This window comes from Mustela putorius, unplaced genomic scaffold, assembly GCF_011764305.1.
Source record: "Mustela putorius furo isolate JIRA1106 unplaced genomic scaffold, ASM1176430v1.1 tig00000868_pilon_pilon_pilon, whole genome shotgun sequence".
NCBI lineage: Eukaryota > Metazoa > Chordata > Mammalia > Carnivora > Mustelidae > Mustela > Mustela putorius.
Window position 1 is genome coordinate 3,684,610 of NW_025421502.1, and position 17,229 is coordinate 3,701,838.

General features: G+C 33.7%; 1 protein-coding gene across 2 annotated transcripts in view; it reads right to left on the reverse strand.

The window, feature by feature from the left end:
• Window positions 1-1,688: 1,688 nt before the first annotated feature.
• Window positions 1,689-17,229, reverse strand: part of AP1AR (adaptor related protein complex 1 associated regulatory protein) — a 39,925-nt gene continuing 24,384 nt past the window's right edge. Inside the window, exons 3-10 of one of the 2 annotated variants that reach the window (XM_004748059.3) lie at window positions 16,956-16,982; window positions 13,742-13,767; window positions 10,309-10,405; window positions 9,062-9,160; window positions 7,039-7,097; window positions 6,315-6,388; window positions 5,152-5,277; window positions 1,689-3,587 (exon numbers count right to left, since the gene is read on the reverse strand). In XM_004748059.3, the coding sequence (XP_004748116.1) occupies window positions 3,322-3,587; window positions 5,152-5,277; window positions 6,315-6,388; window positions 7,039-7,097; window positions 9,062-9,160; window positions 10,309-10,405; window positions 13,742-13,767; window positions 16,956-16,982 (774 nt within the window). In that variant the 3' untranslated portion in view covers window positions 1,689-3,321. The remainder of the gene's footprint in view (window positions 3,588-5,151; window positions 5,278-6,314; window positions 6,389-7,038; window positions 7,098-9,061; window positions 9,161-10,308; window positions 10,406-13,741; window positions 13,768-16,955; window positions 16,983-17,229) is intronic. The other variant, XM_004748060.3, reaches the window with a different exon arrangement.

Below are 17,229 nucleotides of genomic sequence, written 5' to 3' on the forward strand. Positions count from 1 at the left end.
TTACTTATTAATGACTTCTAAACTTGGACCTCGACCTGTTCTCTGAACTACAGACATATGCATCCCATCACCTTCTTGATGTCTTGATATAAATTCTTCATAAACACCTCAAATTTAACTTCCAAAACAGAACTCTTAATTTCCTTCACCTTCCTAAATCTGTTCCTTCCACTACAATTGTCAAGTTGGAAACCAGAGTTATTGTGAAGGGTAGTTGTAGCTGCTAGGATGGCTGTCATATTTCCAGATTTAACCAGCTGGGAGAGAATAAGCTCAAATAGACTTAATTACTTCCAACATACCCGCAAAAGCAAGATCAGCATGAAGTCAGTGTTCCACATCCCTGGTCCCTTAGACATTGGACCAGGGAGGCCAAATGACACCTAAATGGAGCAGCTCTGTTGTTGAAGAGCCAACTCTAAACTCTAGCCTATTAGCCTATATCTGTAGTGAAGGGAGTGAGGTGGAAATCTCTGCTTCACTAGAACCAGGAAGTGAGATGAGAAGTTACCTCATGGCAGCCTTCTGCAAGATAGGGGAGCAGATGATAAATGACTTTGTCCCATCTCCTGGAAGACTGCCTATCTTGCCATGTTCTGGGGAGGACCACAGGGCTTTGTTAAGATTTCAGTAGGAGTGTGGTTGAGTGTTGCTATACAGATGTGCAGCGAGCAAGGTAGCCAGAGCACCATGCTAGATGCATTATCCTACAGTGCTCTTGGATTCTCTTGGATTCCAGCTCTACTTTTGCCCCCCCCCCATCTAGCCCATCAGAAAATCTTGTTAACTCTACCTCTGAAGTTTATTAGCTCTGCATTCCTATCATAATTATCAACCCAAGTCACATCATGTCTCATGGCAAGTATCACACATACACTCTTGTCCTCTTATAGCCCATTCTCTACACAGCAGCTAGCGGAATTTTTAAAAAATGCAAATTGGATCATAGTCCACTCTGGCTTACAGAAAGTCAGTGGCTTTATACATCAAATAAAATTAACTGTTAACCATAGTCTCTAATACCTTACATGATCTGGCTCTTAAATACCCCTCCAATATCATATATTATTCTACCTCATGATGCTTCAGTCCCCGTGACCTTTTCATTCTCAGAACATACCAAACGTTCTCCTACACCTCAGGAATTTTATAAACATGCTTTTGATATACAGGCTTTTTACTTGGCTGGTTCCTGCTCAACAGTTAGGTCTCAGCTCAAATATCATCTCAGAGAAGACTTTCTTGAACTACCAAAGCAGTCACTTGGTCCCCAGCTATCCTGCATCCTATCATTTCATATATTTTCTAACTGTGATCTGTTGTTTTCTTATTTACATGTTTCCTTGTTATTGTCTTGTCTCTCTCATCAGAATGTAGGCAAGAGCTTGGGCACTGTAAGTCTTTTTATACTACTCTGTCCCCAACAAGCTATCAGACTCAATAGATTCTCAAATATCTGCTGAATAAAAAAACATTATTTCCAGTCTTTTTTGTAAATACATAAAACAAGAAAATTAATGTTTTCTAAGCAGTTAAAACACAAACATTTTCAAATTTAGTTCAATCCTGCTTTCCTAACTCACTCCTTTTTGTCTTCACAGCAGATTTAATAAAGTAATTATACCTAAGGAGACATAATTATGGTTATGTTTTTAGACTAAAACTAGTAATGATCAAATAATTTATTATTTTTAAATGTAAAAATGTGTTTATTCACAATCCTTGAGAAGTTACCATTCCTTCAAAAAATTTTTTATGAACAAAATGCCAAGAAAAATTACAATAGTAGCTTATGCCAAACCAAAAATATACATCTGATGTATACAAACTTTAAAAAGCATAACACAGGCAATGTGAATATAGATTACCTTTAAAATATTTCCAGTGACAAAGCTACAACTTAAATTATGTTAAGATAGTCATAAATAATAGCATTACCTAATATATATACATATTTAAAGCATCAAATTTATTTCTATGAGATAAAAAGAAGATGAAACTATAGATGTCATTGCCTAGCAGTTCAAATATTGAAAGGGCCACATGATTTTTTTTTTTTTTAAGTACAGCAAGAACTTTAAGTTACTATTTATATCTGGACCTTCCTATATTTTTGAGAACATGCACTGTCATCGCTGCAAGAAAAAAAGAAAAACAAAAACACCAAGGAAAAATCAGAAAAGAGTTTGCTTACTAAAATCATATTCAATCCTCAGCAAAATTAAGACAAGCAATTAGGGAGTGCTTTATAGCCTTGGCCTTTCAAAGTGAGACACACGCTTTAGGGAAAAGAAGAGTTCACTGTATATCACAAATGCAGTTATTTATACTGATATGCTTAGTTCCATCCCATTAAAGTACCTTGTATTACAAGGCAAAGGAAAGCTTAATAAAATCAACGAATCCTTTCACCCCAGAAAGGATTTTATTTCGAAATACCCGTATTGCCTTTTTAGGTTTTCCTTTCTTATAAATCATGCACAGAGAATATGTTCTGTGTAAAATCTTTCTAAGACCATTCATTGGAAATATAGAATTTAAAAAAATGACACCTCGAAATTTAATATATCAATTAACTTAAAGTCAATATTTATTTATAGTGGCAGCATGTAAAAGGAAGTGAAGACCTAAATATATGTATTTTCTTAAATATTACTTTTGAATACTAACTTCAAGTGTCTGAACTCTGAAAGCCTATTTGAACATCTCATATCCTTTGTTCAGGCTGAATCAACATTATTATACTACGAAATGCAGTTAAGTGTAGAAAAAAACTGGTATTTCAGCATTTCTTTAGGGTCATCAACTTAATTGTGCTTACTATTAGATAATAAAATTTAAATAAGTCACAGGAATAAATAATGATGGAAAAGGGAACACTTATAAATCTGTTCTGGCAGTCCCTCCTCATGCTCCCTTCACATCTGCTGAGAATTAACACAAAGTGTCTTAATATTTTCATAGTTAACTACTGAAATAGGCTTAAGAAAGCATTCAAAGTAAAACTAATAAAACTATTTTAAAAAGTGAAAATCTACAAATAGTAAACACGAATGCTATAAAGAAGAGTTAAAATAAATTTAACTGATAACATGACAGAACCATCATACTGTTTTTGAAAAGCAGAAGGCAGATGATGAAATTGCACTTAATTCTGAAGCAACTCAGATATAGCCTATCATTCCTATTCCTTTGTAATAAGCATTTACAACATGTTTTCTTATCTCCCTCTTACAAAAAGGCTCAGCACAACCACTGATACATTCTAGTTGGTTTTTAACATTTGGTCACAACTGATAAACAGGGTCATACAATTTTACCCTATCGTTTCTGTTGATCTGCATCAGACTGCTTTATGCCAGAATCAGACAGTTCTAATACAGGATTTACAAATCCAGAATACTCGGAATTGCCATTATCATCCATTTCAGCACTAACAAAGTCATTCTCCCACTCCAGGCCATTGGAATCATCAGAGGCTGATGTAGGATTACTTCCAGTCTTCTTGCTGCTATACTTAAGTGCTGCTCGGAGAATGTCTTCCTCTGTTCTGGAACGTTCTCTCATAGGAAGCATGCGATTCATTCCTGTTATTTGGAAGGAGTTATTAGAAATCTCAGTGAACATTTTAAAGGCTATATTAAAAGATATTACGGTTTAATAATGTAGTTTTTGTTTAATAATCAGACTTGACTTGTAAATTTACTTAAAGAGTCAGTCCTATGGAGGCCTTATGTTATGGGAAGGTTTCTGGTGGGTTCTGTCTTCTACATAGTCTAGTTTAATAACTGTGTTAATGACTTTAATAATAACCTTGAAAGTCATGTTATCTACAAATTTAATTAGCATACGGATAGTCTGGATGACAGAATCAGGAATTAAAAGATCTGAAAGGCTTTAGATCAAACTGAACAAGATGCTACAATAAAAATATATTTTATTAAAGTCTGCTGATTGGGATCCAGATAGGAAATAACGTAAGTACAGGATTGTGGTGACACTGGCTGAGAAGAAGACTTAATTAAGTTAATGCAATCTTTGGTAAAGTTATTCAAGCTTCCTGTATCTGTTTCTTTATGATAAAAAAAAAATGGGTCAATTAGAGGACTAAGGTATTCCATCCCAAAATTCTATGAAATATTTCATGCTTACTATTCTTCTTAAAGTCCTACATTCTGTAATTGGTTCTTCATTTTCATGGATTACATAGTTCTTAAAGTAAAAATGAAAATTTGAGCCTTATTCAGTGAAATGGCCTTAAAAAAAAAAATCCACATTTGAGGGGCGCCTAGGTGGCTCAGTGGGTTAAGCCTCTGCCTTTGGCTCATGTCATGATCTCAGGGTCCTGGGATCAAGCCCCCAATCGGGCTCTCTGCTCAGCAGGGAGCCTGCTTCTCCCTCTCTCTCTGCCTGCGTCTCTGCCTACTTGTGATCTCTCACTCTCTCTCTGTGTCAAATAAATAAATAAAATCTTAAAAAAAAAATCCACATTAGAGGCCTTGCTATCTGTCACACCTGTACTGGTGTTTTATATAAGTTTCATTTCATCCTCACAACATTCATATGTTTATTTGTCCAATATTTACTAACTGCTTATTATGTGCCAGGCATTTTTATAGACCCTGGGTATACAATGGTGAATAATCATCCTTTAAAGTAAGCTTATTATTCCCTTTTTATGATGAACAAACTGCAGCTTAAAGAGAGTAAGAAATCTACCTAAAATACTACAGCTAGGAAAACATACCAGCTAAAATTAAAACCTATGTTCATGTTAAAGCTATTGTACTACACAAAAAACTCCTAACAAATGGCCAAATTTATAATGAACCAAAAGATAAAATTTTGGCTTTAGGTTAACCACAAGGGGGCAGTAATTCTTCTTACTGAGTAATCTAAAATGGGTGGATTACAGAAACATTAAAGTGAAAAATTAACATTATTTTTAAAAGCTCAAGAAACACTAAGCATTACACTATTTTCTAAACTATTTATCAAAAAATGATAATCATTAATAAGGTAAGAGATCAAGAAATTTTTATATCGATTTTTAAGGCCCTGCACTCCCTTCAATATAAAGTAAAATACCAAGTAGACTTCTATAGGCTAACATGGATTAAAATTTAAGGTAAAACTGTGAATGTAAAATACCTTCTTCATCTTCCCACTCTAGATCGAGGGATGTGCTATCATCATTTCCACTTGATTTAGTTTTGGTCATTAAATCACAACTGCTTTCTGTATTTGGTGTCAGAACTGTGGCATCTGATGAGAGTCCTAGGATATACACCAAATATAATGTGGTCATTATACTATACCACAAATGTGGTCGTTTGTACTCTTTTATCACAATCATTTATTATGTAATATTATCTATAATATTATTATAATGATATAATTTATAATATGTAATATATACCAAGTATATATTAATATATAATAATATACATTATTATTATTCCTTTTAATATCTTAAGAAACAATTATTAAAATCATCACACTGGTAAGTTTTTGTTAGGAACAACATAGCACTTTTTTCCCTTTTTTTTCTTTTCTTTTCTTTTTTTTTTTTTTTTGCCATAGGCACGATAAACATGCAAATTTAAATGAATTATAAACTCTTCCAATACAATGAACTCTAGGTAACAGTCAATTACAAAGAGGAACAAAAAATAAATGAAAAAATAAAAATGAAAGAAATCTGTTTTCAAAATGAAACACGACTATGCTTCCATTACTGGAAGTACAGTAGTTCTGACTTTTGAAACTTAGAGAAAAACACTCGATCTTACAACTCAATTTGTAGTAAGTAAAATAAGTACACTTTTGTACTACTTATCCCCACCTTCCCTTTTTCTGGGAGGCAGAGAGATAAATCCTCTGGGGGGTACCACAGTAGAAATGGAAAAATGAGTATTTGACTCTCCATCAAGATCTATAGTAATAGCCTGAGATTTTTCTTTGCTCCAACTCCTTTTTAAAAAGGAAAGATAGGGGGTGATTGTGTGGCTTGGTCGGTTGAGCATCCAATTCTTGATCTCAGCTCAGGTCTTGATCTTGGGGTCACAAATTTAGGCCCCCTGTTGTGCTCCATGCTGGGCGTGGAGCCTACTTAAAAAAATAAAATAAAAAATAAAAAGGAAAATTGTATAATTGTATAATAAAATTGTATAATTAAGGACTAGTTAACTGACCTATCCGGAAAATACAAATTTAGAGGGCAGAAAGTTCTATTGAAACAGAGCCAAGATCTCCAATTATCTGTTTATAGTGGCATGAAGTTAAAAAGTATGCATATATTTTAAAAGACTTACTACTACTTCGAAAAACTTCATACTGTGACTTTATATTTCTCAAACAAGATTCAAAGTCATCTTCTGGTCCTGAACTGTAAGTAAAATAAAAGAAATATATTCGTAATAGATGCAACATAATGCATGCTTAAGTTAATTTATGGCATTTTAGTCTGAAGGTCTATCCCACACAAATTTATAATTACTATACAATTAGAGTAACCTAATGAAAATGGGTCTTGATTTTCTTAATGCTAGCAGTAAATTGAAAATGATAAGATTTTGGTTAACACTGAAGTCAATGTTTAGTAATAAGCCCATCTTCATAATTTATAATAATGAATCATGAACAAGGTTCTTTTAATGAGTGGAAAATATGACTCTGGAATGTGTCTTCTAAAAAACGATCACATATAAACTTTACTGTAAGAGAGATGTGCTTAGGAAAACACAAGCAAGGCAAGAGATAAGCAATTTATCCAAAAGCATTCAGAGTATTACTGCATCATTTTCTACATAGAAGATACGGCCACTCTTAAAAATGCAATGAAATCAATTCAATTAAATAATGATCACTTTCCAATGTAAAGAAAGCAAATGTTCTCAGTATTCTTACAAGATAGTGTCTATGTTTTTTAGGGAACACACAAACATAATATGTATACAAACACCCAGAGCTGAACTGTACTCTTTTTGGAAATTGCATTTTCTACCGCAAAGGGAAGTAGTATGTTTCACTATTTACCTCTGATATTCTCCATTGTTTGAAGGATGGTATCGCTGCACAACTCTCTGCCTTTCTTGCTTTGGAAACATAATGCAATACAAAATCACTCTCTGTTGCAAAATTATACTTTAAAAAATCATTCATGCAACACCAAAAGATATTTTTTCTAGTTCCTAAAAAAAACTTTAAAAGTTATTCTACTTAAGTCTTTTTCCTTAAATGTATCACTGTTCATTTCTATATCCTCTTATTTATGGTTGCAATTTCTCCCGATCTTTCAGTGTATGATTGTTAAGGGTCAGAATATTCATAATGTTATTAAAAACTAACTTTTAAACAGATATATTGGTGTATTGAACATTCTTCTTACCCCTAAGAACTTCTAATAATCAGAAGAACAAATGGTAAGAAAAAAAACAAAACAGTAGATGAAGTTCTATTTTGGCTGAAATTAAGTAGCAAAAGAACTAAAGATCTACAAGAACTGGCTAAGCTGACTCAGAAATAATAAAAACAAAGGATTTAGAAGACCTGTCAGATAGTTAAGGCTCTGACAGTTATTAGCTATGTGCCCATGGCACGTAATTTACTTTCTGTTTTTTTCATCTGTAAATTATAGATGGCTATAATACTGCCCAAACTCACAGAGCTATTGTGAAAATCAGATGAACTTTCATATATCTGTGTATCTTTTCTGTGCCAGTGGATATTGCACAGAGTGCTATATGTTCCTGCATCAGTATTTAGTCAGGGAAGAAAAAACTCAGAGAATTTGGGAAAAACTCAGAGGACCCAAATAGATTCTGCATATGGAATGCTTTTGTCTTTAAAAGGTGAGCAGTAGAGAATTTATTATAGTAAAAAGTGTTACACAAATTATAACCAAAAAAATATTTTTATTTCTTAGTAGAAGGGAGTTAATTTTTAAACTTTCCCACTAGTTAGAACTTACTAACCCCCCCCCCCACTCTCCCATATAATCTAATTAGTCTGCTGAAACAGATTAATCAAAATGACAGGGGAGCAGGGGGAGAATGAGAGGGAGAAAAACGGCGCAGGTGACATAAACTCATAGCAGTATGACACGATTTTTCAGTTTCTCTAAGCTACAATAATTATAATGTGACATGATCTTTGTACTACTTCAGTTAATGTTACAGTAGAGAGTTCACATAAGCAAGATATGGAGGAAGATACTAAGTAGAATAACTGGCTCAACACTGTTGTACTTGAATGCTGGCTCTACCACTTATTAACTAGGATTTTATTAAGCAAGTTATTTAACATCTCTGTCCTTTGGCTTCCCCATCTATAAAATGAGGATTGAAAATGTTACCTGCTAGGATTGTTGCGAGTATTAAACAAAGTAAAACATGTAAACTAACTAAAACAGTAATACCGTAAGTGCCTGTTATTAATAATGGTCTGGCATTATAGTAATGCCATATTAGCATGTAGCATGGTGAGATATAATAAATCTTTTGCTTTCTCTGATAATATGCCAAAGATTTCTCAAGACTCAAAGCCAAATCTCCCAAAGACACAAGAATAAAGACAAGAAATATACAATATTTGAAAAAGAGGCAAGTTGCCCAGCTTACCAGATTCAAAGAAGTATAAGAAATTGCAGTAGTTCAAGGAATTGTTTAAAAAAATACTCACAAAAATAAACTAAAAAATGCTGCAGAAATTATGTTTAAAGAGTAGTTTTACAATGTTTCCACCTAAGAGTATGTTTATTTTTCCAAAAGTATACTGGATTTTGAAAAACTACATTTCATCTTTGGGATAAACAAGAATTAGCTTCTGCTAATTTAAAGCGAAACAACATTCAGTATCAAGCACATTCTTTGATGTTATTTCTAGTTTTTAAATACAAGCCAATTTGTCTTTAAAATTCCTAAGAGTATATACATAAATACATTCGTTGTTCAACAAGAAGCCCTTGATTCTTGGATGGGGAAAGAATCTCAACTAGGATTTGTCAGAGAAAATCGGGAGAAAAGCAGCCCTAATATATGTTGGGGTCTTTTCCCCTCACCTCCAAGAGCTTTCGCTGCTTTGCTGCCCTGGCTGCTTCACGCTGTGCAGCGTATAAAGCTTCTTCTTCTAGTCTTAACTTCTCTTCTTGTAAGGCTAACTGTACATGAACAAAACAGTAAGGATTAACAAAAATCAGAACCTGTCTAACTGCTCTAAAAATGTTTGTTTGTAAAATTAAAAATAAATTATTAAAAAAATAAATGATCTCTACAAAGCATAATAGAATCAAAATTTTTGTGATTTCTCATTTCAATTTCTCCTTTTATAAAATAATTCCAATGATATCAAACATATTATCAAACTCTTTAGAAGCTGAATTATGAAGTAGTAGCATATAATTTGCAGAAATACAAAACTGTCTTCCTTTAGAATATGCAGTGATCTTCTCAACAATTGTTCCAATGCCTATCACCCTGACTAGTTTAATGGTTTTGGCTTTCGTAAGTCTAAGGTGTTTAAACTAAGGCCAATCATATCACCATTTATCAAAGTGAAGTAAGCTTTCACGAAGTTCATGTCTCATTGATGTACATGTGTTCTGAATTTTATTTCTATCCAGTTAATCAAAAGTTACTTTCAAATTTAAGTTCTTGCCATTCATAATAGCATACTAACTGCTTTAGTGATAATCCATTGCATGTCATATCAAACTTAAAAAAATTTCAACAATTTTTCTCTTTAGCCTAATATTAGCATCTATTGCATAGCTTAAATGAATGCTGCTGAAATCACTAGTTAATACTTAAAAGATTATTCTTAAATCTATAATAGAATATGACTAATTCCATTTAGTGAATAGCAAAACTATAATTACAGACCATTCCTATAAACACATTAAAGTAAGTATAATATTTATGATTATAGTTTATGGTTCCCTTACTAAGAATAAACAAGTCAAGACAAACAAAAAGACTTAAAAAATATTTACTGTTAAACAGACTTTTTAAACATAAGAATACATGTATCTCGTCAGAGTCTCTATTTGTGAATTAAGAAGTTAGTTTTTAAAAGAACATATTATCTTCATTTTTGGCAGCATATGATTTCTGATAAATTAAACTGAAATAAAACAAACTATAATATACTAAAATTTTTTTAAATTTTAAATAATCTTTGTCTGTATAATATCTAAATATAGATCCAGTGACTGTTCATAAGGACCATATTAATTAATGAAAACTTTCTCCATAACATAGAGAGGTCTTATGATAACATATACTTAAGCAACATAAAAATACTATTTACCTCTTTTTGAATTTTCATATCAAGATCTTTCTGTTTTTCAGCAATAGAATCATAATGCCTCTCTCTTAGGTTGACAATTTCTTCCTCAGTAAGAGGCCTACAGAAAAAAAATAAGGGAGAAAAAAGACAGAAAAGAAAAAAAACATTTTTGGTGAGAACAAGTCCAAATAAAACACTGATCAACCAGAAAAATACTAAAATTGTATTGTCAAAAAAGTATTAAAGCAACTTGATGCTATAACTTTAATGGTTAAGAGTAAAAAGGTATACATTTTAACATTTGCTATAATTTGGTATATACATTGAACATGATGATATATCATCAGAGTATTTTTCAGTACTATAACCACTTTTAAGAAATGCAGACTACATTTATCACTTTGGCTCTGCTTCGGCCATCTGACCATATCCCAAAATGTTCATCATAAAGTATAAACTTCAGTACACTATGCTCTGATAGCCCTCTTACCATTCTGGAACTCTTAACTCACATACACACTACCCTCCTCCTGTTTATCCTGCTCAGTCGCTCTGGCTACTCCAGGGCCAGATCCTTCCCTTTTCTCCCTGTCTACTTATCCTAATTACCTTGCCACGCTTCACATACAACCAATGTGGACAACATGGCAAATCTGAAGTACTTTCTTACCAACATACTCACCTTCTTGCAATCCTATCATGATACCTCATTCACCCAGCTTATTTTCTGACCTTGGATCAATTCCATGATTAGCCCTTTCTCCTGAGAGCTGCTAGAGAAAATCTAAATTAGCAATAGCCCTTTTCTTAGACATGGTCAACTCCTTCTCACATCTTAAGCTAACTACTTAAAATCTTCAAGTACTCTAAGTTCCTCATTCAAACTCTTTTCTCTTAGAAGTCAATTCCATCCCATTCTGAGACATGGGGAGCACCAACCAGCAACTCCTTCAACTTCTTTCTCCTCCTCCTCTTACCTAAAGTCAATCTTCATTTCCCCCTCCATCCTCTGAAGAAGTGGCATTGCTTAACTTGTTCAAGGTCATCTGCTACACGTATACTCTTGACTCATTCACCACTGATACCACCCTTCCTCTCTGACTCCACGGAATTCTCTGGGACATTGCTCTAACAATTAGCCCCTCTTTTTCATCTTAACCTACTCTCTTTTTTTTTTTTTTCTGTCTTCACCTCTCTTCCTTTTGAAGGGAAGTGGGAAGAAAGAAAAAAAGAAAAGAGAGGAAAACCTTCATTTGACTGTATTTATCTTTAGCTACACCCTCTCTCCTTCCCATTTCTGCTAAAACTCATGAAACTGAATGTATACTGCTAGCGCATCTAGCATTTACTGTGTCAAGTTCTCTCCCATGCACTTTACACATATTAACTAATTTTAATCCTCACACCAACACTATCAGGTAGATATAGAGATAATACACATGAGGGAAATGAGATGAAGAAAGATTATGTCCAAGTAAGTCACATAATATGTGACAAACCTCGGATCTGAAACCAAGTAGTCTAGCTCCTTGCTCTTAACTACTATGCTTATCTTACCTTCTCTGTCCTTACCTCCCATTCTCTCATTACTTCATGGCAGTCTAGCTTTGCTTTCCTCCCCAGTAACTCTAGCAAAGGTGGCTTCTATGTTGCCAAATACAGTAGACACTTTTTTTTTAAAAGATTATTTATTTATTTATTTATTTGACAGAGATCAGAAGCAGGCAAAGAGATAGGCAGAGAGAGAGAGAGAGGGAAGCAGGCTCCCTACTAGCAGAGAGCCTGATATGGGGCTTGATCCCAGGACCCTGAGGTCACGACCTAAGGCAAAAGCAGAGGCCTAATCCACTGAGCCACCCAGGCACCCTCCAGTAGACACCTTTAAGTCCTCATCTTCTTACTTCAGTTTGATGCAACAGTGATGGCCATTCTCTCCATTCCTTCTGTTGGCCAGTCATCTCTATGACTTCCCTGGGTTTCCTATACTCTTGTACTTCTTTTTGCTTACTTAGTCTTGGTTGTCTTCAGAATCCTCTTATAGTATTTGCTTATTCAATCCTCAGACTGCTACCCTCCCTCCATGCTCCAGGCACCTCACTTCCTCCTGTTCTCAATCTCAGGTAGGTTAACTTGATAATTATGGTTTTAACCACCAGTATAAGCTAATGTCCCCTACTTCTGTTCCTCTAGCCCTTTCTGCCTATGGTTTTTTTTTTTTTTTTTTTTTTTTAGGTATAACAAATAAAACTTTAAGCATTCAGTTCATTAAGTTTTGACAATTGCATACACTTGTGTAACTGCCACACAAAGCAAGATACAAACATATCCATCCCTCCACAAAGTTCTCTTGTGCCTCTTTTCATTCAACCCACTTTGTTGTTGCAATTTGTTCTATCTGAAATGCTCTCCTCCACTAGTTAGTTCTCATGAGCTAACATTCCAGGATCAATTTAAGTGTCATCTCCTTAAAAAAGTCTACCTGGGGGACGCCTGGGTGGCTCAGTTGGTTAAGCAGCTGCCTTTGGCTCAGGTCATGATCCCAGCATCCTGGGATCAAGTCCCACATCGGGCTCCTTGCTCAGCAGGGAGCCTGCTTCTCCCTCTGCCTCTGCCTGCCATTCTGTCTGCCTGTGCTTACTCTCTCTCCCTCTCTCTCTCTGATAAATAAATAAATAAAAATCTTAAAAAAAAAAAAAAAGTCTACCTGGACACACCTCTTCTCACACATTTTGGGCAAATGTTCTCTCCTTTAGGTTTTCCTTGCATATTTTATAACTGCTATTTAATCTCTTTTTCCATCTTATGTTGAAATTAGTCATTTACACGAACTACCTCCCAGACCAGGATATTCTTTCTTCTAATGTAGAGAAGCATGTTTGGCTTTTTAATTCCAGTGCCTAGCGCAGTGCCACATAATTGCCTAATAAATGTATGCTAAACTAAAAAAGGTAAAGAATATGCATTCAAAATATGAAACAGTGTATGAAAATATTCTCTTGATATGAAGAACTCTCCAGTTAAAGACAGATGGTTCTTTTTCAAGTAGCTCATATAATTTCAAAAGAGTCTAAAAAGGTTGCTTAAATAAATTAGAATATCAAGGTTCTAGTTAACCTATTAGTAAAACAAGTTTTAGAATGTCATGAGGAAGGAAAAGGGGGTTAATATTTTAAAAATTCAAGGAAATGTATTTATTGATATTAAGCTTTTTTTTTTAAACTAAAAAATACATGACTTAGGTTCAATAGGAAAGCACTAGATACTTATATACATTAAATTCCTTAATGTTCAAAATAATACTTTGAGATATTATTTGCCTCAAACTTATAGAAGGAGAAAACTAAAGTCCTGAATTGTAAACTATTCAATGCCTCAAAGTGAGCAAATGACAGAGCCTCGATTCTTAGCTTCTCATGGTCCACACAGACATTGTTTAAAAAATAAAAAGCCTTACCTATGACTGCTTCCTGGGCTTTCCCCCTGTGCAAAAATTAAACAAAGAAATTTCACTTGCTGAATGTTACATAAGGTAAGTCAACAAAATTTTTACTTAATCAAAATATTTCCTATTTATTTTTATTACAGTAAATAAATTCTATTATTAAAACTATCTTTAAAAGCTTTAATATTTTACTAATTCTTAAGAGCAAAATTTAATATCTAGCTAAATTATATAACAATTAATTGGGGGGCGCCTGGGTGGCTCAATGGGTTAGAGCTTCTGCCTTCGGCTCAAGTCATGATCTCAGGGTCCTAGGATCGAGCCCCACATTGGGCTTTCTACTCAGCAGGGAGCCTGCTTCCTCCTGTCTCTCTACCTGCCTCCCTGCCTACTTGTGATCTCTCTCTCTCTCTCTGTCAAATAAATAAATAAAATCTTTAAAGAAAAAAAAATTAAGAAATGTCCAATAATTGCTGTTTTTTTAAAAAAGATTTATGTATTTACTTATTTATTTATTTGACAGAGAGAGAGAGAGAGAGAGAGTAAGACAAAGAGAAAGAGGAGCGAGTGCACAAGTAGGCAGAGCAGCAGGCAGAGGGAGAAGCAGGCTCTCCACTGAGGAGGGAGCCTGATACAGGGCTCGATTCCAGAACCCTGGGATCCTGACCCGAGCTGAAGGCAGCCACTTAACTGACTGAGTCACTGAAGCACCCCTCTTAATTTTTTCTAACTAATATATATTCTATACCAAATGAACTTCCGGGGTCAGGATAGTATTAGACAAGATATCTTCTATGACTTTATCACTTACAGTTACCCTCATTATTTATAAATTCCATATTTGCAAATTCACCTATGTAACATCAAAATTAATAATCCCCATGCTTTTGTGATCAACAAATGCATATTCCCATGGTGATGCTCTGCCTTCTCGTTTCAGTTCTCATATTGTCCTCTTTACAGACTATTGAGGACCATATTTTTTGTATGTTTGTGCTTCTTTGTTGGTGATTCCACTATTTAAAATGAACCCCCTGTGTGGTGTTGGAAGTGCTGTCTAATGTTCCTTGTCCCAAGGAGGCTGAAGCAAGCCTTAGGGAGAAAATGAGTGTGTTAGACAGACTTCAGGTATGACTTATAGTGCTGCTGGCCTTGAGTTCAAAGTTAATGAATCAATAATATATATTAAAATAAGTTGTCAAACAGACACATGAAACAAGGTTATTTACTGATTGGTTTATGAAAATATGACTAAAAGCTTACAGGAATCTCTCTATTCCCCCTGAGAGTAATGTTGCAGTTGGTATTCACTAATTCAGCACTTATGGCAACTTTATAGGACATAACTACCATAAATAATGGGAATCAAATTTTTTTTTTACATGGTTATGAAATTACCTATAGTCTTTTTTTTTTCCTCCAAAGTAAACCATAACTACTTCCAAGACTGATTCGGATTTATGTATCTTTCTTACACCCTTAAGCTATTTATATGTGATAGTTAAAATATATGGCCAAGTAACAGCAGGAATAAAACTCCAAATGGTAAGGAATAGCACTATAAAACAAGACGATGTTCAATTAAAGCAAACTCAAAATATGACACGAAAGAGGAAAAGACTGGTTAGTAAAAATGAAAGCAAACAAAAAACACCTTAGGAAAATACATGGAACCATAATCTTTTGTTTGTTTGTTTGTTTTTTGTTAAAGGTTTTATTTATTTGATAGACACAGACCACAAGTAGGCAGAGAGGCAGGCAGAGAGGAGAAAGCAGGCTCCCCATTGAGCAGAGAGCCAGGACCCTGGGATCATGACGTGAGCCAAAGGCAGAGACTTTAACCCACTGAGCCCCCCAGTTGCCCCATGGAACCATATTCTTTTAAAAAGCAGTGTGATGCTGGGATGAACCGTAATAAAGACTGAAGGAGCTCTTACATTTAGCACTTCTGAAGTTTAGAAACTTTAAAAATACTATATTAAGTGTTTGCTTATACTAGTTCTAAAAAATACATGGAATTAAAGTAACCTTTGAAATGGGAAAAAAACTAGGTTCAAGGAAACATTAAAATATTTGGCAGAAATTTTACTGGGAAACAAAAGGCCAAGTTTTCCAGTGTGTTCTACCAGATGATAAGAAACATGTACTATTGTTTTTAAAAAGGATTTACACCCAAATTAATTTGGGAAATGCTAAGTTAAGTAGGTTTAAATAATTTTCTTAACAGTTTCTTTAATAGTTCTTAGAAGCTTTAATGTGCTAATTTACATTCTGAGACAAGTATTCTTCCATACACACTGTGGGAAACGCTGGGCTAAAGAATAATTTAAATTTGCTTGATACGTTTTCCTCTTTCATTAGGAAATAAAAGTGATAAAAAGTCAGAGCTTGCAGTGTTCTTCCAGTAGAACTCATTTTGGAGTTGTATAGAGCAGGCCCAATGGGGACTAAGTAACTTGTACAAATTCATACAATTAGTTTAGTTAAGTTGAAACTTAGCTCATAGACTAAAACTCTTCTAACTACAACCAGGGCATCAGAAATACACACTACATTTCATAATTCTAAACCATACTTTCTCCCTATTTTCATATATCTGTACTTGAAATGCATCTTATATTTCAGTTTAGATGAGATGAAATAACATCAACAAAAAGAACCAACAAAAAGAATAACTGTTAAAAAATATAATGACTAAGGTCAGAAAGTGATTGTAGAATGGATATGTATAAATTCCGCCCTGAGAAATCTATGAAAACTATGGTTAAAGAATGTATCTACCCTGGATTGCTGAGGAATTTTACTTACCTAATGTCAAGAGGTTAGAAATAGCTCTTTTTAAAGTTGCTGGAGTTCTACAGCATGCTTTAAAATATATTTTATATATTTATATAATATATATTTTCTATATAAAATATTAAAATCATATTTTAAGTATGTCTACATACACACATTACATATATAGAATACAGGAAACTAATAAATAAAACTATATACATATCATATATATAGCATTATATACGTTATATTAAGAAAATTATGAATTATATACTAATATAAATTAGTAAAAGGACATAGTAAAGGACTAAAAAGACAAAATAAAAACCAAAAGATAAAAATTCTAAAATATAGAGAGTAAAATAAACATTTCAAAAATAATTGCTAGAATTAATGAGATGACTCATGAGAACAAATATGGGTTTTGTACTATTGTGGAAATACTTACTTCATCACTTTCTACTAGATTCTCAAACTGAAAGAATAAGAAAGTAAGTGTTAGAAGGGATATTTGTATAAGGTACATATCTCAGAAAAAACTGTCACTTTTTTTCACCTTTCTATTTTTAGGATATTTGAGTCATGTGCCCCTTTATACATGAGTTCATTTGATATATCCAATAATCCAGTAAGCATATACTATTATTTATGATTTTATGTGGAAAAAAAGGAGAATTACAGCAATTTTCTTCATCAATCAGAAACTTTTTAAAATTTACAAA